The 24174-nt window shown below is 62.4% G+C and overlaps 1 protein-coding gene across 1 annotated transcript in view; it reads right to left on the bottom strand.

The window, feature by feature from the left end:
- Positions 1-22430, bottom strand: part of PIEZO1 (piezo type mechanosensitive ion channel component 1) — a 39221-nt gene extending 16791 nt beyond the window's left edge. Inside the window, exons 1-19 of the mRNA XM_007939230.2 lie at positions 22369-22430; positions 21357-21456; positions 18807-18904; positions 16243-16310; positions 12742-12839; positions 12518-12635; positions 8653-8775; positions 7731-7773; positions 7502-7640; positions 7411-7422; positions 4058-4232; positions 3704-3917; positions 3446-3617; positions 3260-3367; positions 3055-3142; positions 2078-2178; positions 1606-1866; positions 283-382; positions 18-196 (exon numbers count right to left, since the gene is read on the bottom strand). Coding sequence (XP_007937421.2) covers positions 18-196; positions 283-382; positions 1606-1866; positions 2078-2178; positions 3055-3142; positions 3260-3367; positions 3446-3617; positions 3704-3917; positions 4058-4232; positions 7411-7422; positions 7502-7640; positions 7731-7773; positions 8653-8775; positions 12518-12635; positions 12742-12839; positions 16243-16310; positions 18807-18904; positions 21357-21456; positions 22369-22430 — 2259 coding nt within the window. The remainder of the gene's footprint in view (positions 1-17; positions 197-282; positions 383-1605; positions 1867-2077; positions 2179-3054; positions 3143-3259; positions 3368-3445; positions 3618-3703; positions 3918-4057; positions 4233-7410; positions 7423-7501; positions 7641-7730; positions 7774-8652; positions 8776-12517; positions 12636-12741; positions 12840-16242; positions 16311-18806; positions 18905-21356; positions 21457-22368) is intronic.
- Between the last annotated feature and the right edge of the window lie 1744 nt (positions 22431-24174).

The raw sequence follows: 24174 nt of genomic DNA on the forward strand, positions 1-24174 counted from the left end.
CCCACCCCACACAGCACCTGGAAGACAGTGAGGCAGAGGAGGAAGAGGAGCATGTAGACAATCTTGTAGACGACCAGGCGGCCGGCGAAGCCCACGACCACAAACATGCCAGCGCACACACAGATCCAGTACTTGGCGAACACTCCCGACACCAGCTCCCCCAGGCCCCGGAGCAGCCTCTGTGTCTGCGTGGGCTCTGCAGGCCGCCACAAGAGGGGGCTGTGGCTCCGGCCCTGACACAGGCAGGCGGGGTGCCTCCCAGCCTCGGCCCAGCCGGCTCACCTAGCTCCTCCTTCAGGGCGGCCGGGCTGCGCCCCTTCCTCAGCAGCTTCTCTCGGACGAACTGGCGCAGCAGGAGCCACAAGGTCAGGGTGTAGAGTAGCTGCGGAAGGAGAGGGTCACCGTGGTGGTGGCCCAGCCGCCCAGCACACCTCCCGGCCCTGAGCCCACTTGGCTGGGGCAGGGGAGGGACCCCAGGCAGAGAGCAGCCCCCGGGAGCTCAAGCTCTGGTGTTCTCACCCACAGGCCAACGGGCTCCCACGTCTGCACAAATTCCTCTGTGCACACGCATGGGTACATGTGCTCATACTCGGGTTCACACACACCCAGCTTCCTGCTCTGCACACACGCACATGCTCAAGTCTGCACGTACAGGTTCACACGCACACAAACTCATGTCCATATGTACAGGTTACACACAGGCTCATGTCCACACGTACAGGGTCACGCGCACACAGGCTCACGTCCACACATACAGGTTCACACGTCTGCACGTACAGGTTCACATGCACACAAACTCATGTCCATACGTACAGGTTCACATGCACACAGGCTCACGTCCACACACGTACATGTTCACATGCACACAAGCTCACATCCGCACGAACAGGTTCACATACCCTCAGGCTCAGGTCCACACATACGGGGTCACGCGCACACAGGCTCACATCCGCACATACAGATTCACACATCCACATGTATAGGTTCTCACACACAGGTTCGCGTCTGCACATACAGGGTCACGCGCACACATGTACAGGTTCATATGCACACAAGCTCACATCCACACATACAGGGTCACGCGCACATAGGCCTATGTCCACACGTACAGGGTTATGCATACACAGGCTCACGTCCACATGTACAGGTTCACACACACACAGGTTCACATCTGCACATACAGGTTCACACGCACACAAGCTCATATCCGCACATATAGGTTCACACGTCCACATGTACAGGTCCTCACACACACAGGCTCGCGTCTGCATGTACAGGGTCATGCACACACATGTACAGGTTCATATGCACACAAGCTCACATCCACACGTACAGGGTCACACACACACAGGCCTACGTCCGCACGTACAGGGTTATGCACATACAGGCTCACGTCTGCATGTACAGGTTCACACATCCACATGTACAGGTTCACACACACACAGGTTCACATCTGCATGTACAGGTTCACATGCACACAAGCTCATATCTGCTCACACAGGTTCACACACACACATGTGTAGGTTCAGGTTTGCACTCACAGGTTCACACAATGGCAACACTGTGGGTCATTAGGTAGAGCCCGTGGCCCCCACAGCTCCTTACCATGGCGCCAAGGTCCAGGCAGGGGTAGCGGCTGTGCTGAAGGCCCAGCTGGCGCAGGCTGACGGGACCCAGCCTGGTGGGCAGCTCGTGCTGCAGGTCCATGGCCCACACGTAGCGTAGGACACACAGCGCCAGCCCATAGAGCAGCAGGAAGGGTGCACAGAGCATGGCCAGCTGGTGGCGGCTGCGCACCGTCCAGATGAGACAGGCCCAGAGCAGTAGCACAAAGGTCAGCCAGCTGTGGTAGGTGATGCTCCACACCTGGCGGGGCAGATGGTGTCTGCACACGGGGGCTGTGCTGCCTGCCTGCCCGCCAATCCCAGGGACACAGCATGCACACACATGCGGGCTTACAGGGCTAAGCTGGCTTACCCAGACCACTGCTGTTCCCCTTTGGGAACTGTGGCTACCTTCCTCCCCAGGCTGGTGGTGAAGGCCTAGCCCTGAGGGGTCCAGCCTTGTGGGTCCTTACCATCATGGCAACGAGGGCACACACGTAGCTCTGGTCCATGACGAAGCGGCCCAGGCTGTGTAGGGGGGACGGCTCTCTGTGCTCGGCCAGCCTGTGGCGCACTAGGGGAAGACCAGGGTCATGCTGGGAGCTGGAGTTCAAGCTGTGCAGCTCCACCACACGGACGGCTACCAGGCCGCCCCCATATGAGACAGACGTGGACAAGAGCAGGGCTGGGATGGCAGGGCGCAGGGGAGGGGCCGTGCCCAAGACAAGTCAGGGTGCGCACGGAGCAGAGGGCCCTGGGCCTGGGGCCTGACCCTGCTCCCGACTGTTGATTCCTGGTTCCCAAGACACAAGATAGGATGGCCACGACTGCCCTCAGCCCCTACGCTCTGTCCTCAGGACAGCCTTAGGCCCAGCCCCTCTGACATTGCCCCTCTGACACAGCCCCTAGGCCCCTGAGACAGGGCACCCCGAAGGCAAGGCCTCCAGCTCCCATTGAGGGCAGCTCACTTTCAAGGACAAGCTAGAGTGGAGATCAAGGCTTAGAGTGAAGACTGAAGTACACCCAGAAAGTCCCCTGCCCCTGCCTCTGTGGACGGTGCCGACACCTATAGTTTCAGGCCAGGACCTGCCAGGGTCCACCTTGGCCCAGACACTGGTCCATCTGCAGCTGTTCCCAGTGGTGCCAGTCTAAATCCAAGTGGTCAAGTTCACTTGAAACCGAGAGGCAGGTGGGGAGGGATGAGAGACCTGGAAGTCCGTGTGGGGTCTTGGGGTTCAGCATGATGCAGCCCCAAGGAGACTGACGCGGACAACTGCATTGTTGGGTGGGTGGAGGAGAGACGGTGGAGGGGGCTGAGGCTGCGGCCACCAGGGGGCAGCACTTGGCCCCAGCCTGGGGAGCCTGGGAGGGGTGTGCCAGTGGAGGACAAAGGTATCTGCCCGTAAGACCCCATCCTGGGTCCCAGGCAGCCTGTACTGCATGTACTTACAGGGGCGCTGCCGGACAGGGCTCTGGGCCGTAAGGTCATGCACAATGCAGTTGTCTGCGTCCATCTCTGGCGTGGGGGCCCTCAGGTGCTGGGAAGGACGCACCAGCATGAGGTCAGAGACAGGGGACAGGGCAGCACCCAGGCCGCGTGGGGGCAGCACCCAGGCCGCGTGGGGCCACCACCCCATAGGGCCCGGCGCCCTCACTGGGCCCTCCTCCTCCTCGGCAGTGGCTCTCACCTGGCCCTGGGGCCACTGGTCCACCTCGGTCAGCTCCACGTCCCGCTCCTCGTCCTCGCTGGCTGCCTCCTTCCTCTGCAGGGACGAGATGGGGTCAGCTCCCAGGAGACAGCCCGCTGCCGGGAGCCAGGCCGGCCACGTGGGCGGGCTCACCTGGGCCGGGCTTAGGCGTCCTTGCAGCTTGAGCAGCGACGTGGTGGTGCCATACAGCAGCAGCAGCAGCCCAGGGCTCACGTAGACGGGCCAGTCGTGGCCGGGGTGTGGCTCCAGGGCGTTGGGGCTGGAGCAGTTGGTGGGCCTCACCAAGTCCTTGAGGCCAAGTACCCTGCCACAGAGAAGGGCGTCACCGGCCACCAGCGTGAGGGGATGTGGGCCTGGTGGGTGGGGGCTGGGGCCTGAGCGGTGGCTCACCGGGCCCAGATGCTGGAGGGTGGGAGCAACTCCCGGGCGTAGGGTGCCTGGTAGCAGTACAGGCAGAGGAGGTGGCCAGCACAGAAGCTGCCCACCAGCATACAGACGGCTCTGAAGCCCCGGGAGCTGATGGGGAAGTGGCAGGCCCACCAGGTGCAGATGGCCAGGAAGACCAGCAGGTAGATGCTGGACAGGGCCGAGGGGTGGGCGATACCTGCAGGGAGGAAGTGTGGCGCTCACCTGGGCAGCACAGGCCCCCACCCCCTCTCCACCCTACTCCCGGTACCCGCCCCGCCCCCTCCCACCCCACCTCTGGGGCCCCAACCCACTCCGCCCTGCCCCACCTCCAGGTACCTGCCAACGCTAGCAGCATGATGACCAAGACCCGCCCCACAGCCACAAGCAGCCAGTGGGCCGTGACCTGGAAGCAGGCAGCCAGCCGCGACCTCAACTTGGGGGCTGGCTCAGGGGCACCCCAAGAGTCCACCAGGGGGCTGGGGTCGACTTGGACCTCCCTGTCATCATTGTCCTGCCAGGAGTGGGAGGGAAGAGATAGTGGTCAGGCACGTGGGCCACCTCAGCCCCCACCGGGAGCACTGGTACTCAGGCCCCGCCTGAGGGTCCTGCCAGCCTGGCACAGCGCCTGTACCAATACCTGCTACTGCATCCCCGCCCCATGGGATCCTGCCTGGCCCCTCGGGACACACCCACCATCTCCCCCAACAGGCTGGGGGCCTGTGGCCTTCATCCATGTGGTCTCCACACCCGAGGTCCGCTGCCACCCAGCCTGCTCAACTCCCCACGCTTGCAGGCCTTCCCAGAGCAGCCCCCATGCCCAGTCCTGCCGAGTCCTGGCACACCAAATGGCTCTGAGCGCGGCAGGCTGGCTGGGGGCTGTCCTGCAACATCTCAAGTGCCCACTCCAGCCGGCTTCTCCCACGAGGCCCTACAGGTGCAGGCAGGCAGCTCGGGCCCCAGGTGCCTGGCACAGGGCAGGTGTTCAGGAAGAACCCTGTGGGAATTTTCACCAAGAAAGGAAGGGGTGTCACGTGCACATGGGCCCATCCCCTTGCACACAGCACTCCACGGGTTAGAGCGTCCTCTCAGAGCCACTGCAGCCCCCTGGGATTGACGAGGAGACCAAGGCCAGAGAGGAGGACTGGCCCAGGCCACTGAGCTGGGCCACCTGGCCCCCTCTTCCCACCTCCCAGGCCCCTGGGCAGTGAGGCGGGTCCTGCAGGAACTGTCAGGTCAAGGTTTCCCACGTGTCCCATCCCTCGAGCCCCCTCCCACCTGCCCCTTGCCAGCTCCTCCGGGTGGGACCCTGCCTTCTGGTGCCCCACCCAGGAGCCAGTCAGCCTGGAGCCCAGAGGCCGTCCCTTCCCCTCCTGGCCTCTGGTGACAAGGGTGGCAGCCTGCCTGACACTGTCCCCACCGTGCCTACTCTGACCTCACACAGGTCTGTCCCAAGGGAAGGGACAGACCCAGTGGGTGCGTTCTGGCCCCGCCTCCCATTCCCACGCATTGGGGAAGGTTGGGGTGTGGAGGAGGGGCCCCGGCTCGCATCAGCTGCAGCTCTGCCTGGCTGCTGACTGGCTCAGAGTCCTCATCTGTGCAACAGGCACCAGCTCTCCCCAGAGTCAAGGTGCAAAAGTGTGGTGGCCGAGCCAAGTGCAGCACCAGACCTGGTCCTCCGATCCCAGCTCTGCCAGCCCTGGTGGCGTGGCCTGAGGCAAGTCGCTTGACCCCTCTGCATCTCTGAGAGGGGAGATAAACCAGAAAGGCCCTGGCCTCACAGGGAGGCCTAAAGGAGGGGACGAAGGTAAGGGTGGCTAAGCCAGGAGCAGGGTTGGGATCTGGGGCGTCCCACCCACCCCTCTCTGAGGCCACAGTCACTGCCCGCCGGGATCCGACGCCCAGGCACTGCTCTCCCTCCAGGGTCCTCTCCTAGAGCTCTCTCCTTGCTGGCCCCAGCAAGTGAGCTGCCAGCCTGGTGGGGGTGGGAGGCTGGAGAAGGGGCCACCCCGGCCTGGCCCAGGCTCTGAGAGCCCCGGAAGAAGGGCTATGGGAAATGGGAGTTTCTAGGACTGGGAAGAACAGCACAGCAGCTGCAGGGAAAGACAGGTGCTTGGGGGCAGCCACTGGGCCCCACGCCAGGCCACTCACAGGCCCCACATGCTGCCCTGGAGACCCAGGTCCCCTCAGCTCATCCCCATAGCAGGCTACCAGAGCTCATGTGGGTGTTCTGTACACATGCCAGAGGGTGTGTATGCACAGGAGTGGGAGCACACGTGTCCCACACGAGCTCTGGTGTGGATCCCATGGGTAGCAGGCCTCCTGTGAGGATGGATGAAGGTGGGGGTACAGGGGGTGTGGGGGTGCACGAGAGCGTGAGCACACATGTGCCATGGGTCTGCTGACCAGGGGCTGTGTGTGCACGCACGTATGTCCCATGGGTCTGCTGACCAGGGGCTGTGTGTGTGCACGCACGTATGTGCCATGGCTCAGCATTTGGGGTGTGTGCACATGCGTGTGTCAGCCACCAAGCAGGTGTCCGAAGGTGGGCTCTCTGGGTTTCAGGACTGTGCCCGTGCCATGGTCGAGCCTGTGCTGGGTGCCCACAGCCTCGCCTGGGTTTCAGGGGCCAGCACTGGCATCTGTCCAGGTCAGCCACGGGCCAGCATAGGACAGGCTCTCATTTGATACTGGGGCCACTGGGGCTCAGAACAGGAGCTGCCTCAAGGCCATGGCCGCCACAGCACAGCCTGTCCTGGGCAGGGCAGATGGGCTTTGAGGGATGGACAGCAGCCCGGGATGGGGAGCAGACCCTCCCCCTCCCCGGAAGCCAGTCCAGCACCCCAGGCTGCAGGGATAGCTATAGCTCAGTAGAGCTGTTGGAGGAAGCCTGACCTACTAATGGGGAAACCAGAGGCCGCCTGGCCTGCACCCTGCCCGGGGATGGGGGGCTGACAGCTCAGGCAGGGAGAGGGGTGCGCTCGTCCCCCATGAGCCTGAGGGCAGGCAGGGCTCTTGTCTGAGCCTGACACCACAGACACTGGGAACAGCTCCTTGTTCTCGAAGCCCCTGCTGGAGGGGCGCGTGAGCGTGGACTGGCAGGAGGCAGCCAAGATGGCTGTGGGGAGGCCCCTTCTCCTCCCTGAGCCTGAGGTGCCCCACTCAACACGTGGGTGGGGGATGCGGGCCCAGGGGTGAAATGAGTCCTACATGGTGACAAGTCACTGGCAAGGGTCCTCGTGTTGGACACCTGGAAGGTCATAAATTGTGCCTGACACTGGCAACGAGGGCTCATCAGGCTACTTAATAGCTAGGACATCTAGGCCAAACCTCATGGGTCCCCCAGCACCTGGGGCTTCGGGGATGGGGTCTGTGACTTAGGGCTTAAGCTCTCAGGGAGCTCAGCACCCTGCCCCCATGAGCAGCATGTCCCAGCATCCACAGCCACCAAGGCCATTTATCCCAGCGACTGACTTCCCTGCAACAATGCCTGCAAGCAGTTGCCAGGGGCAGATGAACCTCGGGAGGTCTCAGACACCAGACGGCAGATCTCAGAGGCATGGCCCAAATTTCAACCCTGGCGAGCCCCAGGCACGGGGCTAACCTCTTGTCTCCCAGGGCTCTGTGTCTATTGTAGGAGCTAATGCCCTCTTGCACAGTGAAGCGTGCATTCACAGGGAAGAGGAGCTAACGTCATCCTCACACTGGCCAGGAGCGCCAGCCCTGCAGTGCCCACCCTGCCCTCACTCACGCCCCCCTTGCCCATTCGCCTGCACCCCTCACCAACTCCTGGGAGTGCAAGGTCTGCCGGGCTTCCCGGGTGAGGCGCCCACAGAGGCCGAGACAGACGGAGGAGACGACCAGGATCCCAAGGTCAGGGGCCACAAGCCGCACGGCACTGGGGATGTCCTTCAGGTCTAGCCTGGACAGGGGAGGATGGGCGGGTATAGGGTGTGGGGCACAACCCTCAGAGGGGTTCCCTGAGCCCAGGCATGTGGAGGGGGGCTCTTACCTTGTGACCCCGATGTGCCGAGAGAGTGTCTCCCAGGGGCTGCCTTCAGGGAAGAGCAGAGAGGAGCTCGGGTCAGGGGGTGTGTGGGCAGCTGCCCCCTGTGTAGGCCACCGGTGGGCACTGCCTAGGACCCATGACCAGTCTTGGGGTGCTCACAAGCTCTCGGCCCCACTGCCTCTACAACAGGGAAACTGAGGCCCAGCCAGAGGACAGCCACGCCAGTCCTAAGGGCAGGACAGGGACCTGCAACCTGGCAGGGAGAGGTGGGCACACTGGGCCTCCAAGCCATAATCACACCCCATCCCCCACCCCACAGGAAGCTGACCAAATTGGGGGCCAATCACAATCCCACAGCTGCTACCCAGTGTGGGTGACGGGGTGCTGGGGGTACAGTTGGTTGGCACATGGCCCACCCTAGGCTTCAGTTCCAAACCGCAAAAGGGGAATGTCAACCAGAACCAAGGAGAAAGCAGGGCGGACACCGTCAAAAGCCCAGGGGGTGAGGTGGGGGCATGGGAACCAGTGTGGGGGCTGGGCATCGCTAAGGGCGAGCTGGCACCAGGCAGGCCAGAGGGGCCAACAGGAGGTGCTGTCCCCGAGGAGAGGGCGCCACCCTGCCGGGCCTCTGGGCCCGAGGACAGCCAGGGAACCAGAAGAGGGTGCTGACAAGAGGGAGGGGCCGTGGAGGGGCCAGGGCTGTGAGCTGGACTCCGGCCTCGGGGATTAGCTAAGCCCCAGTCCCAGGCCAGGTTATTAATGGGACCATCTAACCTGAGGCTGTGGGCCCTGGACAAGAACTGTGGCCCGTGCTCAGGGCCGCCCATATTAGGCAAAGCCTGGGGAGGCAGGGTAGCCGAGGGGCCCGTCCCCAAGCATCTAGGCCACTTCAGAAAGGCCAGCTCCCCCTCCTCCCCCGACTCACAGCTGGGGCCCAGCAGCTGGTCCAGGCGGGGCACTGTGTGGAGGCAGATCTGGAAGGCCAGGTGGGCTGCCAGGAAGAGGAGGCTGGTGCACAGCAGGGCCCGGAGGAGGCGGCCGGTGTGACCTGCAGCCAGAGCGGGTGGGTCAGGCTCAGGGCCCAGGGTAGACTCTCTGGTTCTCAGCTGAGACACACACCAGCATGGATGTGGGGTCCTAGGAGTCCCGCCCCAGGAAGTTGGTGGGGCTCTGTAACCATAGTGACCTCCCGTTCTCATCACAGTCGCCCTCATCACAGTCGCCGGCTGGGCTCTGCTGTGGCCTGGATTCAGAGATGAGCTGCTGTGCACAGGGAGCAAGAGAAAGGCTTCCCGGAGGTTGGCCCTGCCCATCTGACAGCATGAGTGAGCCAGGGGCACAGAGGCAGAGAGAAGGAAACACTCTGCCCGCCCCTGAACCAGGCTGAGACTGTGTGGGTGTCACAGGGTGTGGAGGAGCAGTCACCATGAGGGGTGGCCTCTGTGGTGCCCAATGCCCCAGTCTGTGAGGGACAGGGGCATGAAGCAAAGGAAGTGGCCACTCCCTGGAGTGATGGAGGGCAGGCTGAGCAGAGGGAGCAGCCTGGGTAAAGGCCCAGTGGCAGGAGGAAAGGTGAGCAGGGCTCTGGGGGCTCGGTGAGTGGGGCTGCAGAGCCCGAGGGTTGGGGCAAGGGGTTTGAAGCTTGGTGGGGGTAGGGGTGCTAGAAGGACGATGACTTTGGGGTTGGAGTAAGGAGGCAGGGACCCTCAGGAAGTGGTGGAGCTGGGCTGGGCAGAGGCAGGCCTAGAAGCAGCTGGACAGACAGCCACACCCGGAAAAGCCCACATCTCAGCTAATGAGCCCCTGCCCAGGACAAGTGGCTGGCTGGAGGTCCTCTCCCCTTCACACACACTGAGGACGGATGAAACCCACCCGTGGGGCCTGTACTTCTGCGGGTGGGAAACTGTTCACTGTCACCCTTACCAAAAACTCAGGAGGTGGGAGTCACTGCCCTCCCATTTCACAGACTAGGAAGCCAAGGGTCTCTGAGAGTGTACAAAACAGCTTGAGGGCAGAAAGCAGAGGGGGCGGAGGCCCAAGTACTCCCAGCCTCAGCTGCCCTAGCCCCAGCGCCATCTGCAACAGCCAATGCAGAGCTGAGAGCCAGCACCGTGTCAGCTTGGCCCAGTGGCAGCCACAGTGATGGAAGTACCAGCTGGGCGGGAAGCGGGGGCGGGGGCCAGCCAGCCTACTCTGGAAGGCTTCCCGCAAGGATTCAGTCAAGGCTGAGGGCAGGACGCAGATAGGAGGGTGGTGATCACAAGGGTGGGCTCTCTGTGCCAAGGCCAAGCTGTGGCTCCCCTGAGCCCCTTAAATGCTGACAGGGTCGCCACACTCCGGACACCTCGGCCTCTGACAACATGACTGCACATAAGGCCCTGTCCTGAGGAAGGCCTGAACTTTCTGAGGAGCGTCTGCACATGCCTGCCCGAGCACACCTGCCCGAGCACACCTGCCCGAGCACACCTGCCGCACACCTGCCCGAGCACGCCTGCCCGAGCACACGCCCTGCCTCTTCCCTCCCTGCACCATCACTGGGTGTGCACACCTGCCCGAGCACACGCCCTGCCTCTTCCCTCCCTGCACCATCACTGGGTGTCCATCGAGGAGCCGACTGTCAGGCCTGGGCCAGCCCACAGGCCCCTGGATAGTGTCAGACCTTCCAGGCCTGACAGGCAGGCTGGCAGCCTCTGGTCATACCCCGCTGCCCAGGGGCTTCCACAGCCAGTCTCACAAATTCTTCCTCCCACCCGGAAAATTCAGGCAGTGTCCCCAAAGGACCTCTGAAGATAGAGGGATGGACGGACAGAGGGTGTCAGGCAGCAGGCCTGCTTTCCCCTTCCCAGTAGCCCCCTCCTTCCTGGATCTGGACAGAGAGCCCAATTTCTCCACAGTGGATCTGAGTGAGGCGTTTCCAATTGCACTCGGGGCATGAAATATTTACGGAACAAATGGCTTTTAAGCTGGGGGCACAGGGGCTCCACACTGAGAAGCAGGGAGGGGTGAGATGGTGATGCCCAGTTACCCACACCCAGTCCCAGTGAGCCCCCGCCCCAGCTGTGGACTGGGCAGCCCAGCTGAGGCAGCCCCCACCCCAGCTGTTGAGGCAGCTGTCCTGAGGGGCTCTAGCTAGGGGGGCCATTCACAGAATGACCTCCCCCTCACATCTGATTTCTCCTTCCTCTTGGACCAGGGCACTCTGCAAAGTGCCGTGAGCCAGGAAGGGCCCTGGGGGAAGGGGAGGGCCAGCTGCCAGTAGGCCAGGGGGTGAACTTTTACCCTGTGGGTGGCAGAGTGACAGCCCCAAAAGATGCCAAACCCTCCTCCCTGGAAGCTGTGACCGTCCTGTCACATGGCAAGGGGACTAAGGTAACAGACGGAATGCTGAGTGCTGTTGAGATGGGCAGCATCCTGGAGGATTCAGGGACCCAGTGCAACCCAAGGGTGCTTGTCCCAGAGGGGGAGGCAGAGGAGTGTGTGGGAGGGAGGAGGACAGGTGGCCACTGCTGCTCCGCAACAGGGGTAGGGGCCACAAGCCAAGGAACGCGGGCGCTCCAGAAGCTGCCCAGGCCAGACAATGGCCCCACTGGAGCCCCCGGAAGGGGGGGGCCTGTGGGACTGGGGGGAGCCTGCTCTGCAGACCCGGGAGTGAACGTGGGCCTTTACAACACTCGGCTTGTCTGTTTCTGCAGTAACAGGAAGTGCCTCCCACCCTGTGGCCCCGGGGCGCCCACTCGACCATGTCCAGCCCTGCCCCCTCGCAGGCAGTGGCCACGGGCTGGTGCTCCCAGCTGGTCTCAGCAGTACCGGTCCTCAGCTTGGCTGGCAGGGTGACTGCTGACGCCCAGTCTCCATGGGAGTCAGATTTCATGCGGTAGCAGCTGGCTTTCCCAGGGTTTCATTCCAGGCCCAGTGCCTCTCCTTCCCCCTCCAGGACTGGCTGAGGGCCTTCCCCATGCCCAGGGGTCCCTGCAGGTTCCGGAGGCTCTCTTAGCAGCTGGCTCCCAGAGAAGCTGGGTCCAGAGGTAGCTGCCTCATCCGGAGAGCCAGTGCAAGGGTCCAGGATGGGAACGGAGGCCCCTGACATCTGCTGCCCACCCCCTCCCGCCCTAGTGTCTGCGGGTCCAGGAAGGCCAAGAAAAGGGCTGGGGGCAGCCTCCTCGCCCACCTGCTCACATAGGGGTCTGAGGACATGGTAGCAGCCCCTCAGGGCCCAACTGCCCAGACCCTTGTGGGCATGGTGGCCCTAGGACCTCCTTTCATCCCACTCTTTGCACATGAAGATGGTTAAGACAGAGCCCCTGCGTCTGGGAGCTCAAAGCCCAGCAGGGACCAGTGTAGACTCAAGTACCAACACCAATGGCTCCACATGGCAGTGAGAGAACACAGAGCCAGCCAGTGCACACACACTGGGGTGGGAGAATGGAGCCGGGGACCACCAGAGCAGCCTCGGGCCCAGAGGGACAACAGACTGCAGTGTGGGACCTGAGCACCCCCACAGGGAGAGGGCATCCCAGTGGGGACCTGTTCCCTGGAGGAGGGCTGGGCTTCCCGGGGCTCCGGCCCCTCCCCTCCAACACACCAGGTGAGAGCGCTGTCATCAGAAGGAAAGGCTCCCCAGTCGATTTTATGGTGGACAAGTTTATGGCGGGGCCTCATCCTTTACTCAGAATTGTAGGGAAAACTCTGTCCCTCTCCAGGGTCTATGTTCTTCCCTCTTGGGCACCTAGACCCTCTTCCCCTCTTCCTGGGCGAGCAGGGAAGCCAGCCCTGGGCGGGTAGGCGCTTACCTCGGACACTTCGTGGGGTGGGGCCCTCGAACCAGGGCAGCAGCAGCAGGAACAGCAGGTAGGCCAGTGAGAGGGCATTGATGCGGGACAGGCAGGCTGCAGGGAGAGAGTGTGTCGCCTGGAGGCACAGCAGGGCAAAAGCCAGCCTCTGAGCACCACGGTCCCCGGCCCCGTGTGGCTGCACCCCTGTGCACACCCTCAACACACAAGCGGTCCCCACTCACAGGCATCAAATGAAAGCTGCGGAGCCGTGAAGGGCTTCTGCATGACTCAGGCCCCATCACCAGGGAACTGGGGTCCCATATGGCCTTTTCTGGGGTATCTACGGCACAAAGGCTGTAGGCGGCACATAGGTACACCCACAGCCCCAAGGGCTAGAACCACTGCTGCCCTTGGCCCACCCAGTAACCAGAGACACAGCAGAGGCTACGTACGAGGAGCCAGCCCTCACCACAAAATCCCGCTATCCCTGGACAGCCCGTGACCAGGCGAGGAGGAGCTGGTGAAAGCCCAGAGCCCAGAAAAGTGGTATCCTCAGAAGGGGGGTCTACTGTCCTCTTCCACACTTAGTCCCTTACAGTAACTGACAGACCTGCAAACCAAGTGCCGTCAAGTTAACCCCGATTCCTGGCGGCCCCACGTGGCTCAGAGCAGAACTATGTGCCACTGTGGGCTTTTAGTTTTTCACACGCAGATCACCAGCCCTTTCTGAGGTGCCTCAGGGTGGACTCAAGCCTCCAACCTTTGGTTAGCAGCTGAGAGCTTAATGCTGACCCCGCCTGGGGGCTCCCATGCGGACATGTGTATCTCATGGCCGTTTCTCTGCAGAAGCCTGGCTAACACAACAGGGTCAGCACAACCTGCCCCCGGTGCTCAGTAACACCAGAGGGAAACGTGCCATGAAGGGTAGAGAGCAGGCCTGGGGCACAGGATGAGTCACAAATGCAGGCCCTTGTCTCCCCCAGGCACCCCAACTCCGGAACCAAGGAGAGAGGACGAGGGCACGTGGCGGCGCTGCTGTGGCAGGGAGCTGTCTTCTCCGGGCCGCGCCCTCCTCTCGGGACACTGCCCCACCCAGGAGTTGCCCCTAAAATCAAGACGCCATCTCCTTCCATTACAGATACCAGCTGGAGCCATCAACAACGCTGAAATCTAAAGTTTTCAACAATTACATTTTCATAAAAAAATCAATCCGATCTGGCCCAAGAGGCGGGGGGGGGGGTAAGGAAGCGCACTTACGGCAAAAGCCCCTACAGTTCCCTTTTGTCCTCGGAGCTGCACTTTCCCACCCACTAGGCTCTGCCTCTTGCCCCCACAGGGTACCCACCCCATGTGCAGCCAAGGTGAGAGCTCCAGCCAGGTGACAGCCAGCCATTTATCTGTCTGTCCATCCACCTAACCATCTGTCATCCACCAGCCACCCACCCATCCATACACCCACTCAACAATCTATTTCTTTGCCCACTCCCCACATCTGTCCATCCATCCATCCATCCATCCACGTTGTTATGTGCTACTGAGTCAGTTCCAACTCATAGTGACTCTGGGGACAGAGCAGAACTGGCCCGTAGGATTCCAAGGCTGTGATCTTTACGGAAGCACACTGCCCCAGCTTTCTCCCACGAAGAAGCTAGCGGGTTCCTACTGCCGACCTTTCAGTGAGCAGCCAAGCGCTTATCCACTGCCCCACCTTTGTCCATCCACGCACTCACCCCCTATCCGAGTCACCTTCTTCTGAGGGTTCTACTATTCTGCTGGGTCCCAGCCTCCAGGAGCACCTGCCACTGAACAAGTACAAGTGCTTTGGTGACAACGTGCAAAGCCTGTGACAGGGTGCTGGACCTGGCAGGCACTGGGGAGGGCTCCTGGGGAAAGTGACATTTGGGAGCAGACAGAAGCTGACAGGGAAGGTAGTCTGGCAGAGGCTGCCGTGCGGCCAGACGGATGGACGTGAGAAGAGTCGGGAGGGACTGCAGAGAGGGAGGCACAGCCAGTGACATCTGAGGCCTGAGGCCCACGGCGTGATGGCATCCCATGACTACCCCAAGCCTGTGCTGCCCACTCACCCTTGGGGACCCCTGCACCACCCCCTTTACGGGCAGAGCTGGAGCATGCGGGGCAGGCAGGGGCGTCATTTAAAAGCAGGATGCACAGCCCCCCTACCTCCCACCATGTGATCCACACCCCTCACGCTGTCGGCAGGCACAGCCCCGTGGAGAGGGGGCAGGCAGGGAAGGCACTGGCCCCCCCATGTGTGTGCTGGGCAGTGCCATCCACCAGCTGGACCGTGGGGAGGGCGAGGGTGCCTCTGAACTTGGTAAAGGGCTATGTGGGCAGAAAACAAGAGGGTGGCAGCCCCTACCCTATCCTCCAGGCTGTGTCCAGCCAAGTTCCTGACAACCTACCATCGGCAGGGCCAAGCCCCAGGCCCTCTCACAGCAGACCAGCTGGGTGGGGTGATCAGGTCCCAGATGTGAGGAGGTGGAAAGATAGCCTGGGGGTGGCTGTGAATGACCAGACTCCCCATCATCACCACCTTCCTCTGGGGTGGGGGTGGCTGATGGCAAAGCCTGCCCTGCTTGGGCCGGCCCTCAGGCCAAGGGAGGCACTCAGGCCAGAAGGAGGCATGGGGCGGGGGCACGCTTTAGATCAGATTATGGCATAAACAGGGGCTTGCGACAGCTCCCAGCCAAGCACTGAGCTCAGCCAATGTCTCGTGGGTCTGAACCACAGGACGGCGCCAAGGGCCCCAAGTTTCCAGGAGCCTGGCCTGTCCGCCCCCACTGGTTCCACTGGCACCAGCCTCATGCTGCCCCTCCATGGGCCCTCTGTGCCCTCCCTCTAACACACACATAGAAGATAACTCCTGCCTGGCTTCCTGTGAAGACCCAGCATTCCCCCCACCCCCAGCTCCACCCACTGCTGTGCTCCCATAAGGCCAAGAAAGGCAGTGCTGGGACACCCCGCCAAGCCACAGCCCCTGGGCTGCTCTCCTTCCCTGCCACCTGGGGAAGCGCGCTGCCTGCCCAGCCCCACTTCCTTCCCCTGGAGTGCCAAGTTCGACACCTGGGGGTGTGCCCTCCGGTAGGAATGTAGCTCCCAGGGAGCAGGGGGCAGATTGACAGGACGCATGTCCCTGCAGCCCCTGCCGGCTCCAGAAGCAGACCTGAGGTCTGGAGAGAGCTGTGTAGGGCAGGGCCAGCCCAGAGCCCTGTCCCCAGGCAGGCAATCCAGGCGCTGGGGGCGGGGGCGCGTTTGCCTTGGCCCGGCTGTGCGGATGCTGGGCTGCCCTTGGAAGGGGTCAGTGCAGCTGGGTTTGGGGGGTCTGAGCAGCCCGCCAGCCTGGGAGCACCCTCCCGCATTCCATCTGTTGCACCCCACCCCCAGGCCGGGAGGAGGGCAAGATTCTCCCAGAAGCTCTGTCTGCCAAAGCGGGAAATGGGAAAGCGGAGCCAAAGGGAACGGGGTCAGAGTGGAGGGTGTGGGAAGCGTTCGGGACGCACGCCACTGCATCCCCAGTGCGGGTGGGGGTGGGGGTACCTCGCCTCCAGAGGCAATCTGCTTAGAGGAAGCCTCCCCGGCTGGACAGCCCCAGTGACCTCCCTTGGGGTACCCCTGGGGCATGAGGGATCACACCCCTATCCGAGTTCATTCACCCTTTCATTGGAGAAGACACAGTGTCTCAGGGCCCAGCAAGCAGCGTGGTCAGGTGGAGACACTCCCACCAGTGCTCAGCGGCACCGGCAGCATGTGCTCTCCGTCCATGACTGTCACCCCCTGCTCAGAGAGGAGCCTGAGGTTCAGAGGGCAAAGGGCCCAATGAGGCCCTCCTCCACTAAGGCTGACCTGCCCAAGCCTACTTCCTCTATCACCCAAGCTCGAGCGACAGTCTGTGAGATGGGGTGGCTCTGGCTGGTCTCCCTGACTCCATCTCCGCCATCAGCCCTGCCAGGGAGCCGGCACTGAGCAGGCAAACAAGAGGCGGCCAGGGAGTCCCTAACTCTGGCCTGCGGAACAGGGAGGGCCAAGCTGCTGGGCCAGCTCTGGGGGGTGACCTGGAGGTGCATATGAGGAGGCTGGGAGGCTGTTAGTGCCCTGTTCTCGCCTGCCTTCGGGAAGGGGCAGAGAGGCCAGCCTGTTGGGCAGGGGCCAAGAGTGACTGCAGGTCCCTGGTCACACCTCCCTTCACCACCCCCTCCTTTCCTAATGAAGAGAGGGCTCTAAGAAGGGAGGGCTTGGGTGACGGGCAGATGTCTGACTCCAAGCAAGCACCCTCCAAGCACTCCCTGTCTGCCCCCACCCGAGTGGCCTTGCTGCTTTAAGTGCCAAGAACGTGGCCTGCACTGTGACTTGACTGCAAGGAGGCCAGAGGAGGGTCAGTCCCAGCAGGCTGCCTGGAGGAGGTAGGCATCCACCTTTGGCCTTGAAGTCCAGCTAAGATTTGGGAGGTCAGAGGTGTAGGCAGCTGAGGCAGAGGGAAGGGGGCCAGTGATGTACCAGGGAAGGCCCAAGGGCTGGTGTGTGTGGGGGGTCTAGCAGCGTGTGAGGAGGAGTCCACCCCCTAGAGGAGCTGGAGCCGGTGGGAAAACAGGCCTCTTCCTGAGCCAGCAACAACAGAAGACAGTGGAAGAGAGGCCCCTGGGCAGGGAGAGGACCCCGGCCATGCTTAACTCAGACCCTCACCTACATGTTGAAGCCCCAGGGAGCCTCTGAGTCCTTGTCCTACCTGCTGCACAGGAAAGCTCCCCTGGCCTCTGGGGCACCCCGGGCAGGGCTGGCATGGGCAAGAACAAGGGGGCCAAGAGCGTGGGCCCCCAGCTGGGCCTACCAAGACGGAACCCTGAGACTTTGGCTGTGTGTCAAGGCTGGCAAAGCCATAGGTTGGGGACTGCACATGAGGTGTGGAATTGCTGGGACCAACCTGTCTCATCACCCTACAAGACTGAGGGGTCCCAGCCACTTCCGCCGGGGCCACCTTCCCAGGAGCTGCACATACAGGAGCTGCCGGAGGCGAGGGCTCCTGTAAAGAGCAGCCAGAGTCCCACCTGTGTCCCATTCAGTGCCCTTGAAGCAGGGTCCTGGGCAGCGTTTCTGGGCTCTGGTTGGTGAGGGACCCTCGCTCAGCCTGGCTCCAGCCGGTGCAGCAGCCAGCCGGTGACATGGCCAGGGAACGAAGGCCCAACACGGGCCCTCCTCTGCTCTGATCACCACTCTGGCATTCTGCCCCCCATCTGGGGGCTCTGTGGTCCCCAGCAAACTGGGTGCTGTCTGTACAGGGGAGGCTCAGTTGCGCTCCCGGCATGGGACATACCTGCTCTCTCCCTACAGTCAGCTGCTGCCTGATGTGACCTAGGATGCCCTATGCCTGGCTCCCTCGCCCAGTGCTGTCTCTCCCATGGAGTGAGGCTCACAGCGTGACTCAGTTTCCCTTCCTGCCTCTGGCTAGGGCAGCATTCCCCCTTTCACAGACGCTCTGGACGAAGTGTCCCCACACGTATACAAGTCCCCAGAACGAGCAGGGCGCACTACAGCTAGGGCCCCTGAAAACAGCCCACATCCACCGAGGAGCAGAGTCCACTGTGGGGGAGGGAAAGGAAACGTGAGGTAACAGCGCCCTCCAGGCAGACATGCCCGAGGGGCCAACCCTCTCCCTGCTTGTGTGACCTCTTGGCCTCTCTGCGCCTCAGTTTCCCCCTCTGCCAAGTGGGACCATCCTCCCAGGTCTGTGCAGTGCACAGCGCTCAGCGGTGGCCAGAGTACCAACTGGCCCCCCACCTGTGAGGGCTCGGGCCCAGGCAGCTCACTCGGCCCAGCATGTGGACAGGGAACTGTGCCCAACGAGGAATGCACCAAAGGGCTGGAGGGGCCAGGGACGTGTGTCACACTGTCCTTGACACTTATCAGCAGAATAGCAGGAATGGGACTCAGGTGTCCTGACCTGGCCTGGGCACCTTGAGGGCCTGGCTCTTCTGCCCAATGGCTGGCCACAAGGGGGGCTCTGCAGAAGTTGGGGGGCCTGGGGAGGATCAGAAGCTGCAGGGTGGGGCCCAGGGCAGGGTTCCACCCGGTGTACAGGGCACAGCAATCCCCACGTCCCAACCCCCCAGGTGAGGACACACACTACACACAGCCGTATTTGGCTCGGACGAGAACCTGTAAACACGACGCCTTAAAACCCCTCAGGGCTCTGAGGCCACACTTGCCCCCCTAAGAGGCAGAGTATGGAATCAAACCCATAGCCAACTTTTAGGAAGCGATGCGGTGCAGCAGAGAGCTGGCTGAACCTCACCTTTCTGGAGGACGGAGGTTGGGGAGGCCTGGCCACACAGTCTTGCGGATGAGGACGGCCAGTCCGGCCTGATGTCCCCAAGTCCCCAGGTGCAGGGCCTGGGACGATGCACCAAGAGGATGGCTAGGAAGGGGCAGATGACATCGGGACTCCCAGGGTGGCGGTCGCCCACCCCAAGGCCTTGACCCTGCCCAGCTCTGAAGCACCAAGCACCTGGAAGGTCCTCTGTTCAAACCCCCTGTGCTCCTCACCCCAAATCAGCACACATGACCCAGGCAGCTCTCCACCCTCCGCCTCCTGCCTCCGGCGCGGTCCACATTCACAGGCCCCCGTGCACACTAACCCAGCACTGGTCACAGAACACTTGTGCTTACAGGCTCTCGCTTCCACAGGGCGCTGGGCAGTAGCTGGGGGGCCCGCGTGGCAGTCTCTGCCCCAGGCCCTTCCCACTCACAGACACAGAAAGCAGCAAGAAGTCCAAGGCAGAGTCTGCCCCTCCCTCTGTGGAGGGGGCTCAGACACGAGTCCTTCCAGCACTTCCCAGCTGACAAGGCTGGAACCCCAGAGCCCCTCCGTGAACAAACTGCCTACGCCCTCAGACGGACAGTGTCCGAGGGATCGAGCACCTGAGAGGGCACTCACGGGCCAGGCCTGGGGCTTCTGGGCCCCGTGCTCCAGGGAGGCTCACGTACCCACACACCGCGGAGCTGGGAAGCGAGAAGGCAGCCCTCCGCAGCCCGTGTGCAGGACAGCAAAGGGAACCAACACTTGGTCACCTCCTTGGAGCCTGGCTAGGAGCCGGCTCAGGGCCTGTGAGGTTTATGAGTGTGGTGCTGGGACACCTGGTTTTACACGGCCCCCTCCCTCACACCGTCATGAAACGTGGGTACGGCCCAAGGAGGCCTGTGGGCTCAAACAAAGGGATACCACCAGGTGACCAGGCGCCGACACCCAACCTGCGACGGTGTCAGTGTTGCTGGGAGACACTCTTATTTCTCCCACACTCAGCCCAAGGCTGAGAAGTGCTAGTATGTCGGCCGCCCAGGGGCACGGCCACCACTGAAGGTCTACAGAGCAGGACAGATGGGCAGGGACAAGCTGACAGTGTGGAGAAAGACCAGGTGGGCCCTGCCATGGGGACAGGTGGGCAGTGGATGTCCCCTACCCAGGGAGGGTAAAGTCACGAGGAGTAGGAAATGCTGAGCTGAGCTAGGTCCTATGCCTCTGGTCAGTCTCCCCAGTGTACTTCAACAGGCCCTGGCACCACGCGTACCTCACATCAGCCCTGGATGCCTCACACTGGCCCAGGAGGTGGGCTGCTGCCCCACTGTGCAGACAAGGAGACGCATGCCAGGGAAGTCTACTCCAGGAGGGCCGCCAGCAGGAGGGCTCAGACCTGGTATTGCCAGGGGCAGGGGACAGAGGGCCAGGGCTGGTGGCCTTCAGAGGGGCCGTGTTGATGGCTACAGTCCTTGCCAGGGCAAGGATGGCTGGAACAGAGGTGGGCAGGGAACAGGGGACTGACCTTCCCCCAGCCCTGTCCTCAGAACTTGAGAGGTCAGTGAAGGGCCCTCCCCCACAACTCAAGATATACTGAGAGCCCCTTCCTCCCATGCTCCCCATGCCAGACTCAGGGCTGCTCCCCCAGCCAATCGCCGGTGTCTGCTCAGCGCTCTCCGTCCCCCCCGCCCCCGCAAGGTCAAGGGCACCAGGGGCTGTGTTCCCACCCAGGCCCACACGCCCTGCCCCCACCTTGAAGGGTTGGAGGAAACCAAGCCTCTTATCAACCAACTGCCATCTCTGCTGGGGACAGGAGGCAGGTGAGGAGGACAGCGAGGGGTGGAGGAGGGTGGGGCGCCCACAGGGGCTGCTGATGGATGCAGCCGAGCAGGGGCTGCCTTGGCACCTGGGGAGAGCACGCTTTGTGCACTGGCCACAGAGCCTGCAAACCAAGTCTGGCCCACTGAGCTCAGTGTGGGCAAAGACAGATAACCACAATGACGAATGCAGTGAAAACGAACTACAGCCGTGTGTGAGGAGCGCCAGGCGAGTGCCCCGAGACGGTACCCAGGGATGGCTTCCCTGGGGGTGACACTGGAGCTAGTCCTGGTGACAGAGAGGACCGGGGCTGGACAACTGAGTTGGGTGAAGGGAAACAACACCCACTGCAAATGTCCTGTGAGCAGGTGACTAGGTGGGCCACCAGACAGCCATATAGGGTCTCAGGTCTTGTCTCAGAGGACTGTGTCCTCACCGATGCCCTTCCAACCAGTGTGAGGCAAGGGTCCGTCTGTGGACCCACAGTGCCAGCCTCCCCCAGGAGCCTGCAGGAAATGCAGATTCCTGGCCTCTCCCCACTTCCTGGGGCTCAGGCACACTCGGGTCACAAGGCAGCCCTACAAGCTGGGAGGGAGCAGGAGGTGATTTCAGATGGGGGAGGAGGAAGCAGTAGGTCCTCCCCCAGCCCCACCTGCCCAAGCCTGTCATCTGAAGCATGACTTAGAGCCATTACTGTAACCTGTGGCCACCCCTGACGCAACATGGCCTCACCGTGAGCCGGGCACCTCGTCCTTCCTGCTCTCTGCTGGCTGCCCTGTCCCAGTCCTGCGGCCTGTGTCCCACAAGGCAGAGAGTGGCCACAGCAGCCTGTCTACAGGGACAGCACCAGGCTTAATAAGAGCTACTGGGTTCCTGAGACCTTCCAGGTAGCCGCCCTTGGGCCAGGGCCACCATTCCAAATGTGGGTTTCCCACTCAGGCAGAGCTGCCAACCCCATGCCTCCTCCTCTGAGCACGGGAACATGAGGTTGGGGTGCTGACTCAGAAGCTCTGCCCTGTGACTCAGCCTCCTGCAGCACCCCGACATCTCCTGGCCTGTCCAATGTGGCTTTTACAAATTTCATGGTGGCCCAGCTCTCAGGGGCCACCCCCGCCCATAGCACAGACCTGAGTGTCAGATGGAATGCCACCCGGCCACCTCCTGCTGCAGGCAGGGCAAGGCATGGATGGGGTTACCAGTATGCTGACTAACCTGGCCAGGCAGTGTCCACCCGCATTCCCCCAACCCCCAACCCCCCACACCAACGAGGACACAGGGTGGGCAGCAGTGAGGTGGCTCTGCCAGGGCGCTGAAGGGAGCGCTCACCTCTGTGAACGTACAGCCTGATCCTCACTCATCCGCCACCCCGTGACTCAGTTTCCCCTTGGTGACACGAGAATGATGGCATGTTTGCATACCACCGTGTCCCACGGGTGCCCACACTGGGCCCAGGGCCTGTCCACAGAGGCGCTGCCCCATCCCACCCTCAGTAGGCATCTCTGGAGCCTGTGTGACACCATGATGGAGGAGGCCAAGCCAGTGACGGTCCCCGTAGACCCTGCCATGCCACCCTTACTTTGCACGATGGCACAGAGGCCAGATGTAGTCCGAGTCCCATGCCAGCCCGGAGGTTGGAGGTGTGACCAGGGCTGCCACATGCAAGTCTGCATTGACGCATCCCTGGGTGCTTCTGTCATGGCCTTGGTTTTGAGGGTCTGTGGAGCAAACACTACGCTGGGCTCACCCTGAGGCCTGGGCACCCCAAGGTTTCTCCTCCTGGCCCCAGCACCATGACAGGGCCTCCATGGTGACGTCCCCGAGGCCCCAGATAATCTGGCTCTGCACAGTGGTGCTGCCACAGGACCAGGGCAGGCAGGTTGCTGAGGTCCCCATGGAAATTCAACAGGCCTGTGAGGGTAACTGGGGAAGACCACACCGTCACTCACAACAAGCAGGGGGGGGCCAGGGTGGCCCCGCAGTTTCCAGCTGCAGAGTGGCCCGGCCCCATCCAGAACCGAGGCCGATGGGGCAGGGGCTGCTGGCCAGCCAGGTGACATCCCTGGCTCTTGCCAGGCTGGGCCCAGCGTCCTCTTGTGTGAAAGGTGGCCGACCAGCCCTTTTCCTTCACTTTCAACAGTCACTGTCACGCTCTTTTCCTTCACTTTCAACAGTTTCACAAATGCAGACACACAGAAATAAAAACAAGTCCCAGTTATCACCCCCAGACCCAGCAGCCCTTGCTCTTCAGCGTGTTACAGCTTCCAGCAAATGAGACTTTCTGATGACACTGAAGGTCTCCTCTCCCCACAGACCCACCACGTCACCCTCACTTTGCAGGAGGTCACAGAAGCCGGGGGTGGGGTCTCGCCTCCTCCCAGGAAGCGTGAGCTCTGGGTTTCCATGCAGCGCATTTCCCAGGGGCCCTTGGGGTCTGGGCCTGGTGTCTGTAGGGTGAGTCCTGGAGCCAGCACAGCTGGAGGAGGGGCTGCGCACATGCTCACTCTGCGTGGGCCCTCAGGGCGCCTTAGCCACAATGCTCCAGTGCTCTTTCCAGCCCTGGGGAAGGGCAACCCACCGCTACCTTCTGGCCAAACCTGCCAGGGCAGAGCGGGCACCTCAGCCTGTCAAATTGGATTCAGACACCCCAAAGCACAGCCCAGCCTGGCCTCCGTGCCTGTGGAGATGGGGCTGGGGCAGAGTGGCCCCACCTCCTGGAAAGCTCCACTCCCCACCCCACCCTCGTCTCATCACCAAGGCAGTTGAGAACAAGAAACTTTGCGGCGACCCTCTGGGGGACACCCCTACACCCTCATCGCGCTGAGGGAAAGCTGCAGCCAAGGAGGCAAAGGTGCCCACTGCTGCCACACGGCCCATGAGCAGCTAAGCCAGACCACGTGTGGTGCTGGACCCCTGACTGGGGCAGGCGAGGCCACCCCCCACCTCTCCCAGCGTTTAGAGTCACAAGGAATGTGAGAGGGTGCTGACGTGGCTCTAGGACTCGCACACATGTGACGACCCAGACTCCCCATGGGACCCCCCAGCTTTCCAGGGTCTGTCCACAACCTCTGGCAACTTAGCTGTGGCCACTCCTGCAACGTGCACACACCATTCCTCCTGCCCTGGAGCCCTGGGCAGGCCACTGCCCACTGCCCTCCCGACACAGGGCACAGAGTGACCCTGCCCCTCTCGATGGCCCGTCCAGCCCCCACTGCAGCCCCTGTCACAGTGGCTGGAGGCTTGTGATGGCGTGGGTGCCATCTGCAGATGTGGGCTTCTCTGGGGTGAGGAGCCGGGCAACCACCAGCACAGCACAGCACAGCACCACCGCCCAGGCCAGGGGCTCTTTGGCCAAGGCCAGTGTGGCGTGTTCCCTCCCAAGCTGACACAGTAGGCATTTCCCTGGCAGCCATGTCCCTCCTCCTCCCACCCCGGCCAGCCCCGACTCCAGGGGGAGCGGGTTAAGCAGCTACTTAAGAGCAGAGTGGTTGTACCCCCACCCCCACCCCCCAGGGACAGGGGCAGTCTGGCTAACGGCCTGTGAGTCCAGTTC

Source organism: Orycteropus afer, unplaced genomic scaffold (genome assembly GCF_000298275.1).
Source record: "Orycteropus afer afer isolate SDZICR_OR568_19922 unplaced genomic scaffold, OryAfe1.0 scaffold00057, whole genome shotgun sequence".
Taxonomy (NCBI): Eukaryota; Metazoa; Chordata; class Mammalia; order Tubulidentata; family Orycteropodidae; genus Orycteropus; species Orycteropus afer.